The sequence below is a fragment of the Bactrocera dorsalis genome, chromosome 5 (assembly GCF_023373825.1).
Source record: "Bactrocera dorsalis isolate Fly_Bdor chromosome 5, ASM2337382v1, whole genome shotgun sequence".
In the NCBI taxonomy this organism is placed as follows: domain Eukaryota; kingdom Metazoa; phylum Arthropoda; class Insecta; order Diptera; family Tephritidae; genus Bactrocera; species Bactrocera dorsalis.
This window is the reverse complement of record NC_064307.1, coordinates 32441547-32460165: the sequence shown is the minus strand read 5'-3', so window position 1 is coordinate 32460165 and position 18619 is coordinate 32441547. Positions and strand designations below refer to the sequence as shown.

The following is an 18619-nucleotide window of genomic DNA, read 5'->3' as shown; positions in this document are numbered from 1 at the left end:
AATGTTTATTATAATTTCAAATGTACATATGTCACGTATTAGTAATGCCAATATAATAAAAGAATTTTTCTATTTAAGACAACACGTATTTTGTAATCTTCATTAACATTTTTTTAGAGTGTAGTTGAAGTTGGCTACAGTTGATTGGACATTTGTTCTTCAGGAGAAATGGAGATATTATTCAACTTGGTAACAGACATTAGCGTAAAAGAGATAGGTATAGTGAAATATTATAGTGCCATCGTCGCGTGTTAGGGTTGTGTGGTATAAAATTATTTTGTGAAGGAATTTTGATAGTTTATGATAACTGTTAGTATTTGGAGAATAATTTTTGAAACTTACTAAGAAACTTCATCTTAGAACATAAAAATATTTAAAATTTAGACAAGAAGTATTTGGGTGCAATAGAGTTAAGATATATTTGAATATAATTAAAACACAAACCTTTGTAAATTTAAGTATTCAGTACCAGCCAAATACATCTCTGCGTATTTGTGCTAAATTCTTCACAGTTTTGTCGAATCGTCGTTGAGTGTTGGTGAACGTGTCGCGTGTACGCGTTGTTGGCGTAAATTTAATAAAAATAAAGTGATGTATATTATTAAAAATATAAGCAGTGCATAAAAATATAAAAAGTAACCAAACTGCGACATAACGACTGCATGCACTCTAATTTAAACGTCTATACTAAAATGTATGTACGAATATCTGGCTAAACGTTTGTATAAATAAATTTCGTAACGTAGACGTAAATACTTCTCGGGCGTTCGCGAAGTCGTAGTTCACAAGTTTTCACATTGCAACAAATCAGCCCATAGTTACATTTTTGTTAATTTAGTGAAACAATTGTGGGAAAATATATATTTATTGAGAAATATATAACAAAAGTTAGCAGATAAAAATCATTTCGCGTTGATAGCGACGTAAACGAAAAAAATATGCAGTTCAATTTGTGAAAACAATTGGGATCGCTTGAACAAAGGGAGAAATTTACAGTGCATACGTTTAGAATATAAATAAAAGCCAGCTAAGCGATTACAAAAAATCGTTAAAAGCAAAAAAAAATAAAGTAAAAATAAAAACAGTGACGGTCTAATTGCAAATGATTATTTGCATAGCTTCATCCGCCGTTGACCAATTTGTGGGTTGAGCTAGAGCAACGCTGTACGAGCAAATTGTGGACAGGCCAACACCAATGTGTAAGTGTGCCAAAAGAAACTATATACATTTTAACAATATTTGGGATATTTTTATTCTCTTTAAAAGCAGAGCATGACCAAATATTTTACTAATAAATTATTTTTCAATATTGGTTTATAGTTTGAATTTATTTCGTGCTTTCATAATCCGTCGGCTATGTTAAAAAAAGAAAATAACTATTGGAAAGTAAGATTAGCTGATAAGTTTTGGCTAAGATTTAAAATATCTCCTCCAAAATTAGGAATTAAAATGGGTAGAGCGGATATGATGGGTAGACTTCAGAATAGCATCGCCCGATTTCGGGCTATGTACGAAAAGAGGTTCTCCACTTATATTTTTAATGTATCATATGTACCTGAAATTTGCGAGCAAAAAGTTGTGTTATCCTAGAAACGTGTTCGATTTACATCGCATTTAAGTATATTTATTTCAGAGGCTTTTTTTATCAGTTTTCATTTTCCTTACAAGTGTCTTTTGTTTTAAAAGTCAAATTTTAATTTTTTCGCACAGTTTACACCAATATTGTTTTTGTTTACTATATAAATAAAGGTGTTTAAGCAAAATTTATAGTCTTGTTGTTTTTATTGCTGTTGAAACGGTTATATATAGTCCCTGTTAGGATAGTAAGTTGTCATAGATTTCAGGAACGTCCTGTTTCGACGAGGTCGAACAATACCGATATAATTGCATGCTAAATATACAGTGGTGGTCGAAACTTTTGCAACCAATGTCAAATATGAATATGTTTCTATATTTTTTTGTTGCTAAAGTAATTTTTGTCTTCTTTGACTTTCTCTTTTTCCGACCTTTAGTTATTTCATTTGTCACATATACTGTTAAAATTATTATTTTAACCTATAACAAAAACAGAGCAAAATTCCAATATGAAACGCAAGTATTCAAAACATTTGCAACTGATATTTCTTGTATTTTTTGTTTATTTTGCTACTTAACTAAAGGCAAGTTATAAGGGTAATCGCATTTCACATAATTAATGGAAATTCAAGCGTTTTTATTTTACGGAAAAACCATTTGTGCCTGTAAAAATAGGTAAGCGAGGTTTAGATTTGCTCGATCACCCTTAAATTGAACTAAGCAGAATTGGAACTCAATTTTGTAGTCACATGAATCGAAACTCAAACTTCGAGAGTCAGACAGCAAAGCTTATGTACTCATCAACAAGGTACACAACTGCCCGATCTACCCTGTTGAGAATATCTGGATGATGGTTAAACGCAATATAAGCAGTGAAATATTCTGGAATGGTGAAGAATTTTTCCAGGTTGGAAATGGAATGGAAAATATGCTGAAGTTATTAAAAATATTGAAACAATTTTTGAATATTTTTAGGATACTTAAAAGTTGCAAATATTTTGAACGCCTGAATTTTGATCTTGGTTTATTTAATGCCTTTTTACCACTGTAAGCAAATTAATTAAATGTTTCAGTTTTAATGATTATTTATATAAACAAGACCTTCAATAAAAAATATGTATAGATAAAGGAATATGTTATCAAAATTTAACCCTTTCAGACCTATGGATATTTTTCTTAATAATTTCGCATTAGACGTTTGAATACAATTTCTTTTTGTATATCAAAATGTGACAACTTGTGACAAGGACGGGGGGAGGGATTAAAAAGTCCTTAAATTCGTGTGACGTAATTTATGGATGGCCCCTAATATGTAAATATTTATATGTATGTATATTGTGAACACCCTGACTCTATGTGTCGAATGAGTCGAATGCATGACAAATTCGTCGTCATCTCTATTTTTTTATAGTGAGCCAATACCAATACCCTTTTTTTTAGCAATTTTTCAACGAACAAATTTTTCTTCCATATGTTTTCCATGCTTACTCTCTTTGGTAAGAGGTGATTTTTCCTCGAAAGTAGGCACAAGTTTCACCATTTCATTCAAAGTGTTCCTAATAAGCAAACGACTTAAGTGCCCTCTGCCCACACTATTGCCACGTCCATTCAGTGTTGTCTATGCAACGAGAAATATTAAATATATACATGCATACGTACATATCTTTTCGTAGATTTCTATCAACCGGGCTTATGGGGGAGACACACTCAATGAATTTGCAGGTAATTTTTTGTACTTTGTTTTGCTTGTTCCCGGCCGCTGTTTGGCGTATATCTTACGCCATTCACGCCACGCTGTCAATGCGCCGATGTCCCGATTTCATTGAGTGAAAGCAATGGCGCGCCGAAGGATTTACACATAGTGTGGGTGTCAGGCAGCTGCGTTAGTTGTGATGGTGTGGAGGTGTCACTCGCTGCTAACTTGAATTTCCTGGTATTGACTAGTTGCTGTTGTTGTACGGTTTTCGGCTGCAAATGCTGACGCTTGGGGAAAACCAATTTCTTTTCCTATATCACTCTCTGACGACTCACTTGTCCTCCAGTGCTCTGGGGACACAAGATTGCAGAAAGTTGTACGGATGTTCAAAGAGAAATTTTTTATTTTGTTTCTCTTTTCTTTCCTCTCTTTTTGATTTCCATACTCGCAACATGTTGCACAAGAGTATCACAGTTCAATTAACCTAACGGTTGTTTTGAACACAGTGAATCAGTCGTGAACATATAGGGTTATGTATACATTTCACATATTTTCCAAAAGTTCCTAGGTGGAATGCAGGTCCTAAGGTTACACTGAATAAGAAATGGATGCACTTGTTATTTGGAATTATTGTGAAATGGATGTATATATGTATTGGGGATGAAATATCAAATGCGTTTAATTACATATTAGTATTGTCTTAAATTTGACTTCACAATAAATAAAGTAAAAATACAAATTTTTATGTTATCAACGGAGGAAAGTTGGACTAAAATCATGCCTGCTTCCCGAGTAACAAAATTTAAATTCCTTCCGATTTAAATTTACTATATCTGTATCAATCACTAGTGAAATCATGGGAACAAATCTGTCTTCAAGTTGTGGTATTTCTTACCCAAAAAAGGTCGTGGAAGACAAAAAAACATTGTTGGCTACGTACTAGCCGGCCGGACCGCGCCAATATGGTTGCCTGGATGTAGTGAAACGCCTTCGAGAAAACTACAGACAAGTCAGAACGCTGTACTTCGGACTACAACGAAATGCCTCTTGATGTCTCCTATCGAAAACCTGCACAATGAGACCCGTAAGCTCCCAGTTAAGGCACATAATGAACTCCTCTCCAAGCTATTTGTGCTTTGGTGCTTTCGTAGAAATCATCAAGAAATCCTTCCTCTACTACGTCGACGACATAAACAATACGCCGAATAGACCTCGGACTCAACAAACTTGAGACATTTACTGACCGTCATTCACAGTGAAGCTATTAACACCTTCACCGGCTCCACTACAGTGAATGGTGGACTTAGTTAGTGTTAATCCACCACCCATTGAAGGTGAATAATTCGAGTTGCCGCGAGAATCGAGGGTGACCCTCACACAGCTTCGTTCTAGATACTGTAGCAGGTTACACTCCTCATTATCCAGAATCTATACTGACATATTAAATATATGTCCAGCGTGAAACGAATCCCTGAAAGACACTAGCCACCTCTTTGCATTCCCTGCCAACCCTACACAGCTGACACCTCTCTCCCTATGGTCTAACCTCGTCAAAACAGCACGTTTCCTAGGCCTACTGTTGGATGACCTCGATGAAAACTTATATAATCTTTACCATCGTAGCGCAACTGTTACAAAAACAACAACAACAACAACAAAAGATTCTCGTAAATCGGTGCAGTAGAAGCTGAGAAATCGTGGATTTCCTTTTGAGAAATTCAGTTTCGTGAAACGTTTTTAAAGTTTCAGTTTCGGCCGTTTCAGTTTGGATGCCAACTCAGCAAAATACCTATGTATTCTCTTGTGGAAATATTCTCGAGTAGTTAGGTTAGGTTAGATGGCTGATCAGAGATCACACGTACACTAATAATGTAGTCCTTTGTGAAGTCATTGAAAAAGAACTCCCGTGTTCGGACTTACAGATTGGTGAAGCGCTTTGTAGCCAATAAATAATTACAAAGGCGCTTAACTTCAACACCCGCCAGTTCGGTGGGTTGTCCGAAGGTATGCGCCCCCAAGTGTCTAAGTCTTGACCTCCCAAACGCGGGACAGTCAAGAAGGAAGTGCTGGCTTGTTTCTACAGCATCTTCTTCCGAACAGTTTCTACAGTCGGCATCCGGTAAGATTCCCATTCCTAGCCCTGGCAGTCTAATCACAAAAACTCTCACTGCCAGAGATAGCGACGTTAGACATTCTTCGACCAACCTTGAACGCACTGTGAATGAGTTCAAGGCTAGTATTGCCGCCCTGTTATCCGACTCTCTGAAGGTGAATGCACTTCTAATCTGCTGCTACCTTGATGGATGCAATCTCAGCGTGGAATACACTACATTAGTCGGGAAGTCTGAAACAGGAGTTGATAGAGAGCTCCCGACAGTAGACCCTTCCACCATTCGCCGATCGACAAACAGTCCCCAATACTTGCCACGTCCGAGAGATTCGGTTCGTTTGACCGTCAGCGCCCTCTGTCGCATCCACCGCAGCTGCAGCTTGGGTGCCATCAGCTCTGGCATCTGTTGGGAGTACTTTCAGCACTACCATTTCAAAACCATAGCTTATGGCTTCCTTTGTTTTGCTGAGAAGACCGATGGACTCTGCGTTTAGCATTATCAGCGCTTGCCGATATGGTTCATCGGTTCTCTCTAGCCTTAAAACTCTCCAGTCCTGCATTAGAAGTAAGGGGCTGCAGTATCTGAGGATTTCCTCAATCTCATTCGCAGTGGAAGGTTCGGCCGGCAGCCAGACGCGTGCCCTAGGGCGAAGAGGAAGATCAGGTTTGTCCACGGCCTCCAGTCTGCCTCCCTTCCAAACCTCCCCCACCTGAGAGACTGGCTCCTTATATAAGATGGCATCAGCACATCTTGTAAGCTTGTGCGGCCCATGGTGCCAACCGGCACTCACACATTCTGTTGGTGGCCCAGGGTTTTCTTTGACCACTTTCTGGAAGACTGACGAGATAGCCGCCGCTACTCTCTTCCATTCTTCGTGGAAGATAGCACCGTCCTCCTCACGTTCTCCTCAGATACCTGACCAACATGCTTGCCACTGTAGCGTTCCACAATCTTGGCCGCCATCGACGGTCTGACTTTAGCTTCCTCGCTAAAGCTGCCTTGCTTCTACCCCCTAGGGATCCTTTCATAATTCTATCAGACGTTCCTCTGCTAGTGCTGGCGATTCCGCCGCGTATGAAGGCTCCACCCTTCGCTACTTCCCTTGCCGGCGGGTTTGCGCCGGCTTCCCCAATTCCGCTACCTGAAGAGGAGACACCTACTGGGGTATTTTTCCTGTTTCTACAGTTGACCAGCGACGGTTTCGTCGCCACAGGAGCAGCAGCCCCGCCTGGAATGGATCTAGGTGTCGATTTCGACAGTCCTTCACCTGCGTTCGTCGTCTTTCCATCAATGCTCTTGTTTTTGTCGTTGTTGTTCTTAGAAATATTGTCCATGCAAAAAGGTCCCCACTCAGAGCCGCTATCCGTTCCCCGGAAAGGCCAAGGCGAGAGTTGACGTACGCGTTTATGAGGCAATACGTTCAGAGCCGACCGGCACAAAGAAGGAGTCGTCTCAGCTTACACCTACCACACCAACTTAACGACGACGGGGGAGAATGTACATATGTATATATGTATGTAATATATAATATAAAATATATATATTTTTTTATTTTTAGACTGGAATAAACGTTTAATGAAATTCATAGAACATCATTTCCTTACAAAAATGTGCTGTTTTGTCGAAAATGGGTAACATTTATCGTTCCCCTATATATTATTTTTATTCGATAATCTGATTTAAATATACGATTATTCATCCTTTAAACTTTGATGACTTCGATCTTTTCTATAATTATATATGTATGTGTATGTCAAATATAATATATGTACGTTATACTCGTACGTACATAAGTATGTACATAAGTATATGAAATGTCACTAAACTAGAATTTCAGAAGGTTTCGTGATTTTTCGCCATAACGGTTTTGCCCACAAAAAATATGTAAAGAAAATAAAATACGTCAGTTTTCCATGAAAATGCGCGACCACGCCTAGTTTTTCATTTGCAAAAATTTTCTGACATTTTCAATTAAAATTTATTCATTCTTTGTTTATTAACAACGGCGCAATAATATTACATTTGTATGTACCTTAGTATGTGTGTAAGCATTGTGTTGTTTTTATTTTATTTCAGCTAATAATAGTTGTTCTTGTTGCCGGTGTACTGTTTACCCGGCAAATATTTTTGTGCGCTACGCTGATGCCAGCGAGGTAAAGCATATGCGAGGGCTCACTAGCCCTCAACTCCTAGAACTGTAAAATTCCGGTGGTAATTCGTGCGTAGTTCAAAACTCAGAGAGAAAGTGAGCGCACCGAAAAGTGAGTGTGTATGAGAGAGGTCAAAAGAAATGTACCACATTCAAATATTTTTGCTGCGTCTTTAAAGGGTGCTTCTTGGTATACGTGTCTTTGTTGTGTCCTCGCAAAGCGAAATAGTTATTTTGACTGGCCTTCTACCACCGACAGCACCTAGTCACAGTCGCCTACGCGCCTAACAAATTCCTTTTTTTACCAGTAATATGAGAGGGTGACATTCTAGGAATAGAAAGCACTGCTAGTAGCAACAGCGCACAATGTTGGCAACTAAAATAACAATGCTTATGAAATGCGAGATATTGGGGGCAACATGGTGAGCTTGCACCTCACACAGGGAGCGTGCCCGCAATAGCTCCAGTAATAGCGGCGGTTAACACGTACTTGCGCAGCAAGGTGTGCAACGTGCATGCGCTATGACGAGAGCAACTCTTTTACCAAAGAGAAGTCGCAAGTCCGAGAGAAATATAATATGTTGAGAGAGTAGGCGCCGAAGTCGATTTTCCGCAAGTGAACCACAGAGACAATTTCAGTCGGCGGTATGTTGGGCGCAGCGGTGTTGTCACCTTCATTGATGTCCAATTGGGCGAAAACGGAATTTCGAGGGAAATTTTTTAGGCATCGTACGTATTGTTGTTGTTAGTACACAAACATCCTTTTTCCTGTTTTTGTCGGCGCTCTGCGCTCGTCTTCTGGGTGGTTTTGTCTGCTTGTCTAACTGGACTGGCGCAATGGTATGCAGCAGTTAGCTCGCAGACAGTTAGTTAGTGGTAGTTGCTGCTCGCTGGCCAGCGACATGATTCAGAGTGAATCACAACATCGACGAATGCGGACACTCTAGTTAGTTCGCGGTTGAAAAGTGGCCCGTTCGGTGCTTGAAGAAAGTCAAGCCAATCAACCAGCAGCCCAACAAGCCACAAAGCCAGTTAGTCAGCTAGTAGCAGCCAACTAATAATCAAGCTGTGAAACAATTAAGTGTAGCAATTTCGGTGTTAGTGTATTTGGCCAAAAGTGATAGTGTACCAGCTGCCGCACCTTTCATCAACACCAGCGGCTAGCTAGCAGCTTGAGGCTTTTGTGCGTCGCAGCTTTGGAAACAACAGTGTTAAAAGGTGTGTGAGTGTATATATGTATACATATGTAAATGTGTATGCGCGTGACCAAACCAAATTAAATAGTGTACATTTTTTAATTGCAAACATTTGCTGTGCGGTTTTGCAAAAAAAAAAACGAATAAATTCTATATAGTATGCAATAAAATGTGTGGAAAATTTTCGATTTCTTGTGTGTAGACATCTGCCAATGCTATAAAGCTATTTTTCTTCACAAAACTGCGCCACAACGTTCGGGGCTTCGGTGACAAGCAGAGAAAATTGTGTTAATGCGACAACGAACAAAATAAGGAAGATAAAAATAAACACAAACAAAACCTAACACAGCCATCGAGCAGCAGCAGGCGGGCAGACAGGCAGCGGCAGGTTAGGTTGACTCGCCCAAAAGACCCACACTGCCAGCACTATCGCCGTCATCTTTGGCCACATACATCCGTACATATGTATGTACATACAAATGTGTTAAGAGAGTTGCATGCATACAGACAAACATACATCCATTAGCACATGTGTATTATAACCAAACCATGTCGTTGGTGCTGCGTAGTTTCTGGTTTCTGCTCCACAAATCTACACGTACTTATATTTTGGTCTCAAGTATAGATATGTTTCTCTCAGTGTATTACATACGCATAGTCTACCTACATGCGCTTTCGTGAGCGGCTGTCGACTTTGCAGCCGCCGTGACTCCATACTCCGCGCACCTGCGTCTACGTCAGCGCTTGAATGGCAGCGACGAGCATAATAATAATAATAAAGCTCGTTCGCATACTGAGCCCTCTCAGCGGCAGCTGAAGTGCCCAGAAAACGCCGTATCCCCTTACTAAGCCAGCCAACGTTCAACCAGCCAGCCGGCAATCCAGACCATCAACCTACATATGCACACATACATACTATACATGTACATATGTACATGTGTATTTATGTATAACTACCCACCTTTCTAGCAACAACAGCGGTGGCAAGCCGAACAACAAGCGCGCCTGAGCCAAACAAACCGGCTTTTATGAAATCTTTTCTCTTCTCAACTTTTTTTGCCCTTGCTTTGCTTTGTTGCTCTCCTCCTTTCTTAATTCGCACGTCACATTTATTTATTTTTTTTTTTGCTTCCTCATGCATTTATACCAAAGTTTTCTCCACGCGTTACTGGCTACCGACCACGTCTCGCCACACATTTAGTCAAAGTGAAAAGTACGGAGCGTTCAGCAGTTATTGCCTTTTTGGGTTTTGTCTGAACTTATTTTTATTATTGGTGTGTGCGTGTATGTGTTTTGTTTTTCGTAGTTTCTTTTCGTGTTTATTTGGCCGAAAAGTACAATAAAAATTCTGCTGTTGACAGCAGAAGTCACAAGTAAGTAAGAAAATCAAATGGAAAGAAGTTGAAGTAGAAAGTTGTAGTAACTCAGTGCGGTTTTGGGAGCAAGCAAAACTGAAAAACATGAAAACATAAATAAGCGCAATTCAGTTTAGAACTTGCAGCGGCTTAAAGCCGAGTAAGTTGCCCAGTATTGACACATGTTTTATAGTTAGTCCAATATAGCGATTTGCTGGCGTTACCCAATAGCGTTTTTACTTGCTTTCATAGTATACACTGGCTTTGTAACACCCATAAGGGAACGTTGGAGATGTTAGAGATTAGATTAGATTAGGTAAGTGAATGCAGATTGCACCGTGACCTAGGGTCTATTGTGCCGTCTCTTAAGTCACAACGTCTCAACTAGCCACAGCATATTGATAAATTGCAATATATTCCTAGGTGTTATTGAGGCGATGTAATCCCTATTTGGAAACATGGATCCAAGGTACTTTTTCCTACGAAGTCGATTAGCAGGTTCTGATTCAGACTCCAAGTCGCAGAACCGGCAATTCGCACAAGAAGCTGGGGCCATGTTAAATAAGTGCTTCTTGAGCTTACAATGGCCAGTGTAGAAGGCTTCAAGTTTTTCCCTTGGGAGATTGATTACATATTTAAACCTTTTGACCATGCCTAGGAGTTGTTGCCAATGCTTCTCCTCTCCCACTGTTTCATCATTGCGGAACAGCCCCTATATGGTGCGGAGACTAACCGCAAAGAAAGGTTTCTACCATGTTGGTGGATGCTGCAGAATACGCAAGCTCATCACCAGTTCATTACCGGCCTTTGTATCCTGGCGCCCAAATAAAGCGCTCTTGGTTACGATTGATAGACTATTCCGTCTTTCTGTACTCTCCTGCACCAATAGCGATTTGATCTCGCACGCTTAAATCGCTTTGAGTACAGATAGTTGCCTTAAAGGTTTATCTCAACGCACCGTCTTATAGCAAACACCTTTGCTTGAGATATGCTCGAATAACTGCCTATAGATATGGAAAATTTTGTGCTTGGTCCTGCGACCCCTGCGCCGATTTCCTCTAACGTTTTCGAGTCGTCGTTGTAAAGCTTGATTGTACTGTCCCTAAGCAGTAGCTCGGCCTTACTGTTGAATTTAATCTAGTGAAGTAAACCTTTTTGGTAAAGCTCTCCCTAGGGAGAAGAGTCAGTGGTATTTTGCCACTTAGGTCCTTCATGCGTTGGGAAGATATTACCTCAGAAAGATGTTTTTGAACGAAGAAATGCATTACCTAATAATTCTATATAATATTGATGAAATGTTGTGTCTGAATTTTTATATTGAATTAACACATCCAATCAAACATGTTTACTACATGTTATACATTTAAAATTTATATACATACATACATACATGCATACATATGTATATATAATAGTATTTTTTATATATTTTTTCCAAATCAACGAAAAATGTGTTTTAAAAATTTTTTAAAGGTTAATTACAATTTTGCATACACGTTCAGATATTATAATTACCATACCATTTCATGAGTCTGGCGGGTGGGCAAAACAGGTGGGAGCAAAATCGAATTAAAAACAGAATTTACACATAAACAAATTAAGCTTGTGTGCATTCTCATAATGTCTGTCTCAATTTTATTGCGATTTACTTCCACGAGAGTTACAAAGCAAAAACTTTAAGTCAGATTTATATTTTGTGAATTACCTTGTTTTGTTTGCTTATTTGGCGTATGCAAAAAAATAACCAAGTACAGTGTGCTTCAGATGAAAAGCAATACTATTACATCACACACTTGCCAGTGATCATTAAATAATTAATTTATAAAAGTTTCTCTTTGTTTAAAACTAAAATATCAATTTCGTTGATTTTTTTAATATTTCATAATACTAATATCATATTTTTTTTCTTTGCAGTTGTTCTTCGGCTTTGGTTTCAATTTAGTGTTAAAGAAGTAAACAAAAAATAAATAATAATCATAATAATGTTGTAAATACATATATGTAAATATATATGAAAACTTACTAATATTGAGCTATTAGTAGTAATCCAAATGAAAATGTATCTTAACGCAAAACCCCTTATCTAATAGATTAAAACGACAACAGCAAAGTTTTTAAATTATTTTAATTGTAAGTCAAAATCAGATTTAATAACAAAGAAAATGAATAAATAACGAAGTAAAATTATATTAAAAAAATATAAATAAAAATTTCAACATCAGCAACGTTGAAATTTCCAACAAAAAAGTTGAAAAAAAAAACATCAACGAAGTTCAAAATTATTCAAAAAACAAAAATCGCAAAACATATTCGAGCAAAAATATATGAAAAAAGAGAATTGCCGATAGCACTAAAAAAAAAAATAAACGTAAAGAATACGAATGACGCGTGAAACTGTTGCTGCCGCAACGTTACAAATCGACGTACATACAACGATCGCTGACAACAACACATGTGCGCGTAGAGAAACCGCAGCAGCACCAGCAACAGCAACAATTGCACCTTTGGCAGCGAGTGTGAAGCGTGCAAATCACCATCGAGGACATTTGTCGAAATTTAATTCGACAACGGCAACAACAACAACAAATTGTTACAATACATACGACCGCGATAGGACGCGCTCGACCACACTTTTAAAATCAATAACGACGAAGCGACGCGACGACGATTTTATTGTATTGCATTAAGTTTGCAAAGGAATTTTTGCATTGCATCGGTTAGCGTATACAAATGAAAACGTCGCTTGTGAACGCGTCCAATTTCGACTACTCCAGTCGCCCCGTGTACGAGGGCGAACAACGGCACGTACTTCAATACGAGCAGCAACAGCTGCAACAGGACCAACTGCGGGCAGCAGAACAAGACGAGCCTCAGCAGCAACAAGAGCAGGCACTGCAACAACAACAACAACAACAACGCAATCATCAAACGCCGCGTACGTATCAACAAGAAGAAGAACAACAACAACAACAATCACAACAGACTCGACAACAGCATCAGCGTTATCACGACAAACAGTCCGAACCGGAGCAGCTGGATCGACAGCAACAAGAGAATTCTGCCGCTGCCACGTCGACAATTGTCTACCCATTCGTCGCAGCGCATATAAAGCACTCGCCGTGCGATTTTGAGGACGCTGAACAACAACAAAATCAACAGCAAAAACATCTGCACAAGCGTACGGGTACAGTCATCGCCGAAACTATAGTAGATAGTAGCGACGACGATATAAACGGTGATAATAATTTGGCGCAGAGTGTAATTTATATTGACGATAGCAATTGCGATCAATCGCTGGAACAGCGACAACCGCTAAAAGAGACCAACGGTGATAACTGTGTCATCACCAGCAGCAGCAGCAACAACAACAACAGTAATAATAATACTAGTAAACTTGCCATTAATAACGAGATAAGTGTAGTTACATCGACGAAGCGTCAGCAAACGTCCACGTTACGTTATCCCTCCTCCGTCGCGTCGAGCAAATACCAGCATAGTAATCAGCAGCAGCAGCAAAGGCAGCCGTTGCAGCAGAAAATATCGAGCAAACGCAAGCGTGAAACAGGTGAGTGACAAAGTAATAGATTTTAGCTATCTATAATCAAGTTAAATTCGCCAACTAAGTCAACAGCAGTGGCGTAAAATAAGCGTAAATATTTAAATATGCAACTAGAACAATTAACACTTTGATAAATTGAAGTTCGCTAAGACTTTCGGGTGCACACGTGCCCCAACACATTCATATCTCACCCGTTTCGGCAGTGAAATACATATGTACATATGTAATACGCGACAAATACAATGAAAGTAATTTGAAATTCCGATAATTACAATAAAATAACAAAGTAATTAATTATATTCGTACTATATATGTATGTATGTATGCACTTATATGTATGATCGAAAATACAACAAAACCTGTCTTTCAACATTGTACGAGTATTTTTGCACTGAACATTCGCCCTTTACTGACGGCAGGGCTTGGTCAACTTAAGTCCGTACAAATCGTTCTGATTCCGTTCAACTTAAGCTTTGGAATTTTTTTAGAAATGTGTCGTGCTTGTTACAAAATTAACATATTTTTTATTAATTTTGATTTATGTTTCCTTTATCCATGGAATATAAGTAATTCATTAAGCTGAAATACTAGCTCCTTTTGCCCTTTATATCGGCAGGTGGTTGGTTTCCCCGTTTGCGAAAACTTAAGTACTATTTAAGCGTATATTCCGTGCTCTTGACAATTTGAAAAAAATTATTGATAATTTAACAAGATTTTTATCAAGTAAAAAGCTTTTTGTTTTGCTTTGGCAATCTAGATAAAATACAAAGTTTGAAACACAGCACTGTCAAAAGCATTTGAGAGCTCGACAATTGATTAAGAAAATATATTTTTATTAGTTATGACACTGAATAGAAAAATATTGATAAATTGTCAATAATAGCAAGTTGTTGATTTCGTTAAATCCACCGAGGGCGGCGTTGGGTTCATAATTTATCAGAAAAAGTCAAGTCCAGCTGCTGTCCAGCCACGAGAAACGAGAGTGACACTTGCGCAGCTTCGTTCTGGATATTGTAACAAGTTAAATTTCTACTTATCCAGAATAGACCTCGACATGTCCAACATATATATGTCCTGCGTGCAATGAATCTCCGTAAGACGCTGGCCACCTCTTTGCATGCCCCTCCAACTCCAATCATCTGCCACCCTTTTCGCTTTGGTCCGACCCCGTCAAAACAGCACGTTTCTTGGGCCTCCCGTTAGATGACGTCGACAACAACCTAGATAATCCTTACCACCCTAACGGGGATTAGATAACCGTTAGAACAACAACAGCAACGGTTCATTATCGTTATGCCAAAATCAAGATTTTTCGGCCCATAATTCCGCCCTTTTTCTACGAATAGCTTCAGGCAAATGACGCATAACACTTAAATAGTTTTCTTTAATGACATTTTCGTCGGTCGAAAAGAATTCGAAGTACACCACACCTCATTAATCGTAGAAAACTGTCATATAAACTTGATTTTTGATCGGCTTTGACGTGGTTTTTTCGACTTCGGCTCACCTTTGCCACGATATTCGCTCGATTGATTGTCTGTTTCCGGGTCGTAATCATATATCCAAGACTCATCGCCAGTAATAATACGTTCCATGACATCCTGGTAGTCGGAAAGCATTGTTTACCGACGTAAACGCGACGCTGTTTTAAGAAAAATTTTGTTATTTCGGAACCAATACTGCTTTCACTTTTCTTAGGTCCTTCCGATATTCTAACGATGTCAGTAAGATATCTGACAATCGTCGATTTTCAAGAACGTGTTGATTATTGGTTGATGTTGATGACCCTCCTGGATCGTCGTCAACACGTTCTCGACCCTCTTTAAATAATTTTACCAATCAAAAACACTTGCTCCAGACAAACAATTATCATCGAAGTTCTTTTCCAAGATTCTGAAGGATCACATACATATCTCGGAACCCGACCGAACGCTTCCGGTTAAATTTAGTGTATGAGTTATATATAGTATATGTATATATAAAAGTGCTTGGATTCCGATACTCTGGTTGACGTTTTTGGCCTTAAGGTATTTCCCTGGGTTTGATTCCTGCAAGTTACTAGAGCATAAAACGTTCGATTACACCCGAACATAGCCTTTCCTTACTTGTTTTGTTTACGGTTGACAACACTTTACTACATAAATGGCGGCAATTTCAAATTTTGTATTAATTTTGGGACACCCAATATAATATATGTATATGTATGTATGTATATATGTAAAACTTGTTTGCGATTCAAAGTTTTTACTGCAGGGTTTACTTGCTTGCAATAGACGATAAGCGCCGACCAATTGCATATGGAGACGCTGACGTGGGCAAGAAGGCGTAGAACACAGCTGCACTCTCTTTTGAACCGGCAATGCTCAGCCTTAGTTGTTTTGCATTTAATTCTGATAAAATTTCAAATCAAAAAATAATTGTTGAAAAACAACTATTTTCTTGGCAAGCCGCACACAAGCAATCATACATACATATGTATATTGTTTACTGTTGATAACAATGTTGTAGTTATCAGTTCCGTTCGCACATATGCCCCTTTGATAATACGAAAAGCCAATAGCAAAGTAATAGAGCGCAATGAAAATTTATACGAATGTATGTATGTATATGCTTTAATATTCATATTTTTTATTGGTCTGACTTTTCAGCGAGACGCCGGCTCGTTTTTTGCTATCTCCAATCCACGCCATATCAAAACAATTTTCGCTTATTATTACCGTGAATACACACGTACATATTTATGTGTGTACATTACATACATTTTTATTTTATTTTTTTATTTTTAGCACTTATTTTGATCTTATATTTCGCCTGTGTCGGCGTGTATTTTGTTTATTGCGCCTTAGTTATAGCAATAATTTTGTTTTTTTCACTTTTCGTCCCCAACTTTATTTTCGCCATTCGTTTGCGTACACCGTCCGACAATGAGCTCGTTCATACAATAATCAGTTCTCTTTGCCCCCTTTGAATTCAGCGTCTGCCAAATGCAGGGTGTTAAGCAGCTCCACGCGGTTCGTTCTGGATTTCATTTGCTTGTTTTCACGAAAGCATGCTTTCAAAATACATGCATATGTGTTGACGCCACGAAGCCAGTAATCGTTGGCTTTTATTTATTTACCTTTTTGTTTTTTTGATATTTCTTAATTTTTAATTTTTTTGTGGCTGGCTCATTGTAGTGCTAACTTTAGTGGAAGGTACCGCTTGCCATGTTCGTGTGTTCATTTGGTTTTTGTGTATTATGGTCGACCCAGCGTGGCGATCGAAATCGTTTTGTTTACTTGGCACTTACTTGAGTGCTCGTTTCATAGTTTTTACTTTATTCCCTCTTATTATATATGTATTTCTTAATTTTTGTTTAATTTCTTATTCTGTTTACTAATTTTGTTTTTGTTGTTGTTGTTGTTGTTTTGTATTTTTTTCACTAATGAAAAGGTTTATTGCTTCAGAAGTTGAGTAATTTTTTACAAGCCGTCAAGTTGCTTACGTTTTAGCTTCTTTTTTTTATAAAGAACCGGTTTTGGAGTTCATCAAGCGTCGTCGATGAAATCGAACAGTCCAAAATCGAAAATTAAACAAGTCTAACTCAAAATTGGTAAAAACTTTTATAACAACACTTCTGTTATTGCTTTGTAAAGGCCTTTTTAATGACTTTTTATTTGCATCAAGTTGTGGGATATAATATACTATAAAAGTGTACTTAATATGGGCAGATACTGTAGCTTACAAAAGTATTTCTCTCTGAAAACACTTTTTGGTCTCTCATTGAATCATTTAACTGGCGAATGGCACGTGTGATGTTTTGCTCCAAGGCCTGAATCGAAGCGGGATTGTCCGCATGGACTGTAGACTTTACATATCGTCACACGAAAAAGTCGAACGTTGTGATATCACACTATTTTGATGGACAATCGAGCAGCCCAAGTCATGAAATGAACTGCTTACCGAAGTGTTCTCTCAATTAATCCTTTGATTGATGCGATGTGTGGGAAGTGGCGCCGTCTTGTTGCAACCAAATGTTGCCGAGATCACGAGCTTCAATTTCAGGCATCTAATAGTTGGTTATGATGGCGCGATTGTTGTTGTTGTTTCAACGGTTATCAATCCCCGTTAGGATGGTAAGGGTTATCCATGTTGTCGTCGAAGTCATCTAGCTGGAGGCCCAGGAAACGTGCTGTTTCGACGGGGTCGGCAAATTTAATTTGGCTTGTTTACATACCCATTCAGCCAGAAATGAGCCTGATCGCTGAACAAAATTTGTCTCAAAAACGTCGGATCTTCTTGGAACCTTTCTAGAGCCCATAGAGCGAAGCGATGTCGCTTGGAAAGGTCGAGCGGCTTCAGTTCTTGCTCAAGATGTACATATTTTGTACGCTTTCAATTTAAGACCTCGACGTAAAATGTGCCAAGTTGTTCTATACGTCAGTCCGAGTTGCTGCGAACGAGGTCGAATCGAAGCGACTCTCCAGGGTCGTGTACACTCTCAGCTACGGCTGCTATATTTTCTTTACTGCGTGCTGGATGTGATCTACGAATGGTGCGGGATCCAACGGGAACAAAACCTTTTTTTACGGCCAGGTGTTCATGCAATATCGAATGTATGCTGGTGGGAGAAATGCATAGGCATGCCTCTATCTGAAGGTATGTTACATGACGGTCTTGCATTATCAGTTCACGTACGGCATCATTGTTTTCTGGCACAACGGCTGTTTTTGGACGACCTTCACGGAATTTGTCTTTGAGCGAGTGTCGGCCACGATTGAATTCGTTGTACCAGTTTTTCACAGTGCTATAGGATGGTGCTTCATAGCCGCACGAAAATGTTCACGAGTTAATTCCATTTTTTGGTCGAGATGAATTTTTTAATTCCCTGTAAATAAAACAATTCACGATTAAATGACAAAAGGTTCTGAGTGATGTTATGCTAAAAAATGTCAAACTTTCCAATGGAAATGTCAGATTACACCTGGCAACACTTAGT

The 18619-nt window shown here is 38.7% G+C and overlaps 1 protein-coding gene across 4 annotated transcripts in view; it reads left to right on the top strand.

Moving 5' to 3' along the window:
• Positions 1-504: 504 nt before the first annotated feature.
• The window catches only part of LOC105234013 (homeodomain-interacting protein kinase 2), a 110425-nt gene continuing 92310 nt past the window's right edge, over positions 505-18619 (top strand). For 3 of the 4 annotated variants that reach the window (XM_049459283.1, XM_049459282.1, XM_049459280.1), the window contains exons 1-2: positions 505-1199; positions 11997-13647. In XM_049459283.1, coding sequence (XP_049315240.1) covers positions 12813-13647 — 835 coding nt within the window. In that variant the 5' untranslated portion in view covers positions 505-1199; positions 11997-12812. Of the gene's footprint in view, positions 1200-7215; positions 8750-11996; positions 13648-18619 lie in introns of those variants that run through there. The other variant, XM_049459281.1, reaches the window with a different exon arrangement.